At 37.0% G+C, this 10,202-nt stretch overlaps 1 protein-coding gene across 1 annotated transcript; it reads right to left on the bottom strand.

The window, feature by feature from the left end:
• Positions 1-7,541: 7,541 nt before the first annotated feature.
• On the bottom strand, positions 7,542-8,366 carry LOC110875896. The gene has a single exon (XM_022124092.1). It carries the CDS (start codon positions 8,364-8,366, stop codon positions 7,542-7,544), a length of 825 nt encoding a protein of 274 aa, XP_021979784.1.
• Positions 8,367-10,202: the final 1,836 nt, after the last annotated feature.

Below are 10,202 nucleotides of genomic sequence, written 5' to 3'. Positions count from 1 at the left end.
TGGTTGCGAGTCGCAACTACGTGGTCTCGAGTTGTCTTGCCTTGGTTGCGAGTCGCAACGGTGCGGTTGTGAGTCGTAAGCTGTCCCTTTCACGTACACGTGATGATGCAGATGCAACAGTCCGAAATTGTACCATGTACTCAGACCCAGATTAGGAAACAACCAATAAGGTTTCACTAACACTTTTTCCTAATCTGATTACTAGTAAAGATAGATCAAACTTTGCCATTTTTACATCTTCAAGTCATATTCAAACAAGTTCATCTTATGTTCATCATTTTCTAGGGTTTTCATATCAACATAATCATATATTTATGAACCAAAATCACATGTTTTAGCAAGATCAACATGCAAAACATACATTATATCCGAAATCTTAAGTTTAACATCATTATTTTACAAGGAAACAATGAAGCATAGTATGGTTAGGCATTATCATTCTTAAACTACCATTTTCTTAAACATGTTACCAAATATTGTCAAACTTTACAAATCAACCTAAGAGTCATGCATAATCATTCTAACCAAGCATTTCTAGTTCATACAACAAACATAAATCTCATGCACATAGTAACAACACTAACCGGTTGTGAAGAAGGAGGATGAGCCGAAAGAAAGGAAGGAAATGAGAGAAGATGAAGTGTCCGAGTGATAGTCTTGACCGAGTTTCTTGTCCGGGATCCTTGCTTGAACCGAAAAGAGAAGAAGAGTGGTGTTGTTGTTGAAGGTTTCTAGTTGAGAGAAAAATAGGAGAAGTGTGTGTTTGTGTGTTTGTGTAAAGTGGAGGAAAGTGGGGAAGGTGGGGTATATATACCAAGGGATGTTTCGGTTTGGGCTTGGGGTTTCGGCCCAAGCCGGTTACGGCCCAAAGGCCCACTCGCAACCGCCCGGTTGCGAGTCATGGTCTCGACTCGCATACATTTATATATAATACGTACATTTAACACACAATAAGCAAATAAAGATCACGTTTTCATTTAATAATAATTACATACACAAAATATTACCAGGTGTTCGTTCGGAAAAACCTCGAGTGTCACATTCGGCATCGAAGGTGTGAATCTTGATGCCCGCTATCTCCAAGTCTTCCCCTTTTCACTTGTTGGCCGCGCAGCCACCTGGCTTGATTCGCAGCCAGCAGGTACTTACACCACTTGGGCTGGACTTAGAGATGCCTTCCTTGCTAAGTCTTTTCCACCTGCAAAGGCCTCTCGCCTTCGAGATGTAAGACCCTAGTTACAATTTAACGGTTTTACATGTAAATACCAACAATTATATGTGTATTTAAGACTACACGTTCTATAAAAATACAGGTATATTAAAACTTTTACAAATAATAAGTTATTCAACATAGCGTGATCGAATCCACCGTTTAAAAATTACGACGAGACAATGTGCGGAAGCATGTATCTTTATCGTGTTCGGTTCTTCGCTGAGCTTGATCGTCTTCCGGCATCCAAAATGTACCTACATTTCATAAACATGAAATGCTTTAGTCATAAGGGAATTAAATCGTATCCAAACAAGTCCGGTAAACAACCGAATTTCAAAAGAAAAGAAAACAAGAATTTGAAAATGATCTCCACCGTAACTTACGGTGGCACCGTAAGTTACGGTGGCCCCTGCGTTCATATTCTTCTACCGTACAACAGTAGATCATCACCGTAACCCCATCAGCTCCACCGTAAATTACGGTGGCACCGTAATTTACGGTGGACCCTGCATCCAGCTTTTCCATTTTGTCGTAATTTGACGCGAAATCTTTCGTATCTTTCGGACCGCTTATCCGTCTGACCTACTGTTTCTTCCTACATGTTTGAAATTTGATTCTCCATCATACGGAGTTGAAATCCGACATTCGGCTTGATAAAATTTAAGACTTTTAAGTCTTCGGCTTATTACCCTTTTGCCAAATTTTGACCCGTTCATAATTTAAACATCAAACATGTTTATTTGGTCCTTGTTCTCATGATACTCATAGTTTCTATAATTCCTATCATATTACGTTCACGTTACGGGTCTCATACGTATCTTAAACCCGCTTACGCTCATATGCATATTTTGACCCGTTAAGGGTATTTATGCATATTTTGACCATGAAACGCTCTCATTCATTCCTAGCATTAACATACAACATTTCTTATCAAGTGATCTTCCACATCAACTTATTTGTGGTGGACTTAAGGGGGAAATTTATATAATCCGAGTTTTTCTCGTCGGATTACTAAATTTACGACAAAGACTCATATAGAGTCATTTGACCAAAGGTTTACATCTTTTGCGTCTTTATACTTATTTCAATTACTTATTCGATCATAAGACTCATTTCAAAACTACCTTTAAAGGTAGTTTTTTCCAATTTAGCTTATAAGGGCGTTTTAGTCCGTTTAGCCATTCATTTACGATGAAGGACTTTTGAAAGTATATTTGACCCATAACCCCTCCTTTAACCTATGATTTTTGTTTGAAAAGTCACTAAGCTTTTCAAACGCAACGTTCATTATTCAAACATTCGGTTTACTTATCATGTAACCAATTGTTTACTTTGACATCTTTTAGCACTCATGGAACCACATATTCGAAATGAGTGTCACCCTTTTTCACATACCTGGCGCGGATCAATTTATTGATCCGTTATTAAATACCTTGCTTTTATAACCGCTAATCCATAGCGTTGCTAATACCATTTGACACTTACTCCTGAAATAATATAACTCGACAACGATCATTAGTCGTTATTGTCAAAAGGTGATATCTTCACCTTTTGACCCATTTGGTCTAAGTGACCGATTATGTTGACGAGATGATGTTTATTACCATCTCATCTATATGACTCGCTCCGGTTCAAACCGTGCGGTCATTTTATTTATTAATCGTTTCTTAACGCTTTTTAGCCCATCCTTGCTTAAGTCATACATTGCCTTTCAAAACCAAAAGTTATGGTCAACGCGTGACCAATTACCAATTTAGCTTCTTTTAAAACATCAACATGATTTCTTGTCATGCGCGGCTATCTTGTCCCGTACGTTTACACGCCGGAACATCATACCTCAATTTTTTTTTTGTATTTATCTTATTCGTAACTAATACAATAAGAGAATATTCTAAAATATAGGACTAGTGTAAGCTATACTTACCTTGCATCCGAATTGTGCTTTTCCTCCATTCTTGATTTGTTTGACCCGCTTCCTTTCCCAAGCCTCCACCTAGCTCGTTAGGCGTCAAACTATTTTAAATCATTTACGAGGCGGTTAAATTAGTCATAAAAATCACGACTATTCCACCTCACTTATTTTCTATGCCGAAGCTACTATTCGACTTCATGGTTAGTTAACTTAGCTTATCAAAAGTTAACTACTTTTTGATCACATGGTTTACGCAATTTAGTCGAATCAACATTATGATTAGAACCCGCTTTACCCCATCTTTCACGTAATTAGTCAAACAAGGCCATTATGCGTTTCATTCAAAAATTCACAATATGAATATTCACTTAGGCATTTTAACAAACACCTTGTGGCCATATTCTATAAAATCAACAATCAATTTTCTTAACTAGTTATTTAGCCAAGCTTAATACCAATTAAGCATGTTCATACAAATTTTCACATTAACAAAAATCTGAATTCACTTCCTAGAGCTCAAATTACACTAGAACAACAATCAAAATTCTAGTGTTTAACATATTCTTACAAAACCCACTTATCACCTTCAATGGTGATTGTGAATTAACAAGAATTAAGCAAAATTTCAACAAGTAATTGACTAGGGTTTATCCCTAATCACTATCTCATTCCTATTTCATCCAAGCAACTATCATGCATCATGAATTTCGAGTTTCAAGTATTGATTCAGAATTTCAATTGGAATCATTCAACGAAATTTCACATACCTTATGATCATTTCACTGAGGTGATCACTAATTTGTGTTCATGCATTGATTTGGCTCTTGATTTGGGCTTCAATTTGATCGATTTGTTGAACTAGGGTTTGGAACCCCTTGTTCTTGCTCCTGGGCGTACGCACACACACACACAATGTGTGTTGTGTTTTAATTTTTAGTTTTTATAATTCAAGTCTCCTTTTTGGCAACTTAGGTCCCTCTAGTTTAGTTAGTCATTAAGTAGACCATAACCCATCTATTTCTAGTAATATTCCCCTTATTAACTAGGTTAAACATTCCTAGTTAACTTAACGGGTTCGGGAAGTCATAACCCGTTTTTATTTTAAGTCCCGTTACTCGGCCTCTTATAAATTTCATTTCATTAAAAGCTTTTATTCACTTCTTATTTAATATTAGGATTAATTATTTAAATCCTAATATTTACCGGGTAAGTTTTACCGCTAACGGTATTTTTTTTACCCATCTTTTAGTGCTAATGGGGTTTGACCACCAAACCCATTTTCGGGGTGTTACACGAGATCAGATCCATTCCTTCAGAATGGAACCTGACGAACCTTATCACTTAGCATGGGAGAGGTTTCAAACATTGCTCTCACGTTGCTCCCAACATGGACTGTCGGATTGGGCCTTAGTAGAAAAATTTTATAATGGTCTTACCCCTGAGTGCAAGGCCCGATTCGACACATCCGCAGGAGGCCACCTAATGGGAAAGAAAACTGTGGCCGACTGCAACGACCTCTTTGAGAGCTTCGCTCATGCTGATATAGATCATAGTGCTTCCAGCAGGAATTCCAATCCTGTGATTACTTCCTCATCTTCTCGAGGAGTGAATCAAGTCGTTTCAGACTCAAAGGTAATATCTCAGCTTGACTATATCACCAAAGAGTTGCTAGAAATTAAGAAGAAGGTAGATAGATGCGAGGTTTGTAGAGGTGGACATGACACCATAGATTGCCCAACCCTTACCCTAGAGCAGGTCGAGTATATATCAGGTCAAAATAGGGGTCCAACTAACCCGTTCAACAATAGTAACTCTAATTGGCGTGCTAACAATTATCGCTCCTCAGGTAACCCCCCTGGTTTTCCGTCAGGTCAATACCAAAGTAGGGGGCCAGGTTTTTATTCTAGTGGGGGGTCGGGTCAAACAGGTCCATTTGCTAGTTCAGGTTCAGGCGGGCAGTTCAGAGGTGAGGGGTCAAACCAAGAGGTTCAACCTAAGAATGAGGGGTCAAATGGTAGTTTGTCTAGGATAGAGGACCTTCTTTCCCAATTATTGGTTAAGGACCAGGCTACCCAACGTACCTTAGAGGACCATGCTACGCTCTTAAAGAATAATCATTCAAGTTTCTTAGACCTTCAGAGGCAAGTTGGGGATATTGCACGCCAGTTGCAAGAACGACCTCCCGGTCAATTTTCGGGCAACACAAAACCCAACCCATCTGGCTCTTTGAAGGCAATTTCGACCCGTACTGGTAGGACCTTAGGAGAGGTAGTGAGACCCGAGAGTGTTGAGATAGAAGATGAGGACCCCGTAGATGAGGAGATTGAAATGGAGGCGCCCGGTAAAGTGCAACCTAGGTTAATCCCAGAAAGTACCGCACACACCGGGGGGCCTTCGAGTGAGAAGAGTGTAGGAAAGAGACCCATTCAAGTTGTTCCATCACCCAATGTTGATATTTCCCGTGCTCCGTTTCCCTCCCGCCTTAAAAATCAAACTTATTCCAAAGAGTACGGGAAAAGTTGATTTTTGTTGTTGGATCTTCATTCCAAACATATATATACTTCATAAACTTCCACAAAAACCCTAGTTACGAACCAAGAACCCTAGGCGACCTTTTGAGAGCAGATTTTTGAGGTTTTTGAAGTGTTTTGGCTAACGGGAATCATCCGGTTGAAGCTTGGATCGTGAGAGTGAAGATTGTTCGGGTTTTATCTCCCGGTTTTCTTTAATTTCGCGTTTTCAATACTTTACGATGAATTCTTGTTTTGAACTTGCTTTGTTTGTTTTGAACATCATGTTTCTTGGCTAAACCTTAGATACTACCTAGATTTGATGATGGTTTGATTAAAGTTTGGATATTTTAACGGGTTTTTATTGTTTGATTATGGATTGATTTCTGAAAGTAAAGTGTTCTAGAATTTCTGATTTTGTGCGTGTGCGTATTTACTTTTGATTGTTGATTATTTACTGTTTCACATAGATTTTGGTGGATGTCTTTCACATAATAGATCTGTGTTGATTATTTGCATCCTTGCGGGTTCGGGTGATCTTTGGGTAAATCGGCCGATAGCCTTAGAAACAGTAATTAAAATACAATTAGAATTAAATATTCTGCTTAACTTGTCGCTGAGAGGCTCGAGTTAGTTATTAGGTCTCGGTGCAGTATATAGCTAAATTAGATTTTGAGAGAAGTTGACGTTAGTTCCCTAATTGCATTCGTGTCTAGTAAACCAAATCAGAACCTAGAATTGCCTTAGATTGTCACGCTGAGAGGTAGATAGTCATATTAGGGCACTTTTAGAATCGTTAGAGGACTGAGAGGAAATCTAACAGTCGGTATTCATAACAGCCTTGTAGGGTTTCCTAGGTTTCTTCCTGAGAAGGGTCGGGAAGTCTTAGCATTGAAATACCTTAAGGTTTAGTATTTTACGATCCCGGCTCCATACAACAATAAAACCGTTAGAAGTCCATTCATAGTTCAACTGGATTCAAGTCTAGGTAGTCCTTAATCTCATCTGAAGTAAAACCCTAGTCTTCGTTCGTACTTTAGTTTAATTTCATTTTAAGTGCAATTTTAGGATTTTAGTAAAAACCCCCCTTAAAACACAACAATTATTAAGTCGTGTCAGTGTCTAATCTAAATAGAGTCGTTAACGTAATTCATTAGAGTCCTTGTGGGTTCGACATCCGGACTTACTTTTCTGTGCTAGAGTCGACCGGTACACTTGCCGGTGAGTAGTTTAGTCAGGTTAAAGAGTCTAGATTTTTATTACTTGAGTCTTAATTTAGGGTAATTTTAGTTTAATTAGTTGAACTAGTTTTTCCACATCAACTTACGTGCTTCATTTCACGCTGTGTACGTGTTGGTTATGCGTAAAAGATTTCGAACTTTATTATATCTATTAAACTTGTATGCTCACCTTTACACTATGTGTATTGACTTTTACTTTAACGTATGTGGCAGGTGCTTAAGTTGTTAGAATGCTTGGCTTGCTGTGAAATCGAGGCTAGGAAAGAGTCTAGAAACAAAGACAATTTATTTTATTTAAATCTGAGTTGTCGGAACATGTTTTTGTTTGAAGAATATTTATGTCTGTAATAACTATATTATCTTATGGGTCATGGTATGGGACATGATATTTAAACTATTCGGTAATTTAGTCGTTATGGAATTTCTTTGAACAATCTGTTTCGCTCGGTGTCGCGCCCCGATGATTCCGCCATCGGTTGGGGTGTGACAGTTTCGCTCAGTGCCGCGCCCCGATGATTCCGCCATCGGTTGGGGTGTGACACTCGTGTTGCCTCTTGAACTTCTTTTCTTTCACAATGTGAGGATACAGAAATGATTTCACAAACACGGACCAAGTAGGGTAGATTCCATCGGTAAGATAGTATCCACGCTTGTACAAGTGGTTTTCACGTAAAATGGGCATTTTGGTGCAGTTCCATTTCGTCCAGTAAGAAATAACGGAGATTGTTGGAGCACGTTGATGTCGTTTTGTGAACTTGGTGGACCACAAAAAGCATGCCAAATCCACAAATCCTGAGAGGCCACCGCTTCGAGCATAACTGTCGGGTGACTGTGACCCCCCTCATATATTGACCCCGCGACTCCGTTGGACACATTCTCCAAACAAAATTTGTACAATCAAGACTACCCAGCATCCCAGGAAGGTGATGTTTCTCCTCATGAGCTTGGTACAAGAGCGCAACGTCGTGGCTAGTAGGTCTACGTAAAAACTCGGAAGCGTATAAATTACATACTGTTTCGCAAAAATTTTCTAGACTTTCTCGGGAAGTCCTTTCGGACATATTCAAATACTCGTCGAACTTGTCTGGAGCGTTACCGGTTGCTAGCTGCTTAATCGCCGAAGTAACTTTTTGCATCGGTGTAAAACTCTTCTTCAAACTCGCATCCACGGTGTCTTGAAACCACGAGTTATTCGCTTGCACGTCACTCAAAATTTTTAAAAACAACCTTTTCGACATACGAAACCTTTGACGAAAATCCTCTTCGTTGAATACGGGCTCCTCGATAAAATAATATCTCATAAGGTTTTCGTGACATTTCACTCGATCTCGACGGACAGGTTTCCTTTTTCTAGAAGTGCCCATGTCTTCCAGTTCAGCGGCTTCGTTAATAAGATTTTGGAAAAAAAAAATTAAACTACTATCGCTCGAGGAAGAATCATCGTCTTCACTAATATCAATTGGAATGAATAGCGGTGGTATATCATCCATTGGAAAAATAGAAGAAGTGAATTTTTTTAGAAAATAGAGTTGGATGGAGAAGAAAATGGTGAAAAATGATGTTGAATGGTATTGTTTTTATAAGGAAAAGTTGTATTTTTTTTTTTATAAAACGGCTAGTTTTTCTTTAATGGTCAAATTTCACTCAATCACACCACTCAATCAAAACGGTGACTATACACCGAATACCCTCACCGAATCACCACTCATTGAACACCTTCATCACCACAGTGTGGTCACCGATCGATGACTCAAATCCCCGACTGGGTTCACCGATACCATACCGCCTACCCTTAGAGAGGTTAATTTGTGATGGATTGAAGAGAAGGTTTTCTTGTTTTGATTTCCGTTGAACTAGAATCACCATATTGTGTGTTTACATGTGTTTTGAAATCACTACAAACACGTTGTGTACGGAATCGCTAACAAAAATAAAAAGACAATGTAGAAAAAAATATTAAAAGATAACCGAAAGAAAATAAACCAAAAAAGTTTATGGTAATGATATTGTTCGTATGAAACTCATGGTCAGAGATGAGCAAATGGTACTGGGTACCGGTATCGAATTTCCCGAACCGAAAGATCTTAAGTATCAATTCGGTACTGACTTTTGGCGTTCCTAGTACCGTTTTTTACCTTCATATAACGGTTTCGTAACTGGTATTTTCGGTACCGGTACCGATTCGGTATCGGTTGGCACCAAGCTCATCCCTACCCCAGAAACTAAAAAAAAAAGAAATCATTAAAAGTTGAAGAAAATCAACAAAAAAATTGTACGATATCGTTGTTGTTTTTACGGTACCCATGATCAGGTATGAGCAAATGATATCGGATAACATTTATCCCAACCCAAAAAAAAATCATTGAAGTTAAGAAAAATAATAAAGAAAATAATATTAAAATAATTAAATTACTATTTATTAGGTTTGTTTAAAAATAATATAATAATATATAACTATATAATATAGTATAATATAATAATAATATAATAATATAATATAATATAATATAATATAATATAATATAATATAATATAATATAATATAATATAATATAATATAATATAATATAATATAATATAATATAATATAATATAATATAATATAATATAATATAATATAATATAATATAATATAATATAATATAATATAATATAATATAATATAATATAATATAATATAATATAATATAATATAATATAATATAATATAATATAATATAATATAATATAATATAATATAATATAATATAATATAATATAATATAATATAATATAATATAATATAATAGGGTAAATTACTTTTTGAGTCCCTGTGTTTAATGTGTTTTAACTAGTTGAGTCCAAAAGCAAAAAGTTTAACGACCTGAGTCCCTATAAGCATTTTCCTTAACCATTTGAGTCCAAATTTCTAACACTGTTAGAATTTTTTTGGTTAAGTATTGTTAAATGACCAAAATACCCTTATAATTAAAAAATAAAAGAAAATATTTCTCTCTCTTATATCTCTCACCTTCATCCCCCAACCACAAAAAATCCAGAATTCAACCTATCTCTTTCTTTCTATAAAAATGGCTAATTGAACCCTATTATCATCATGTAACAACACCCTATCTCTCATCTTCCTCCTCCTCCTCATTATCATCATCATCAATGGCAGAAACCGATTCATCTATTCCTGCATCTGTATCAGCAACAATAGAAGAAGCAGCAGTCCATATCGTCTACACCGATCGACCTCAACACAAAGAACTCGAAGATGATCACATTCGCACGCTCTCTTCGGTCCTCGGAAGGTCTTGTTTCTCGTCTCTCTCATTTTATTGATG

The sequence above is a fragment of the Helianthus annuus genome, chromosome 9 (genome assembly GCF_002127325.2).
Source record: "Helianthus annuus cultivar XRQ/B chromosome 9, HanXRQr2.0-SUNRISE, whole genome shotgun sequence".
Classification (NCBI taxonomy): domain Eukaryota; kingdom Viridiplantae; phylum Streptophyta; class Magnoliopsida; order Asterales; family Asteraceae; genus Helianthus; species Helianthus annuus.
The sequence above is the reverse complement of the archived record's forward strand: the minus strand, read 5'-3'. Positions and strand labels throughout refer to the sequence as shown.

Coding starts and splice junctions, on each gene's coding strand:
- LOC110875896 (XM_022124092.1), bottom strand. CDS start 8,366: ATGGATGATATACCACCGCTATTCATTCCAATTGATATTAGTGAAGAC.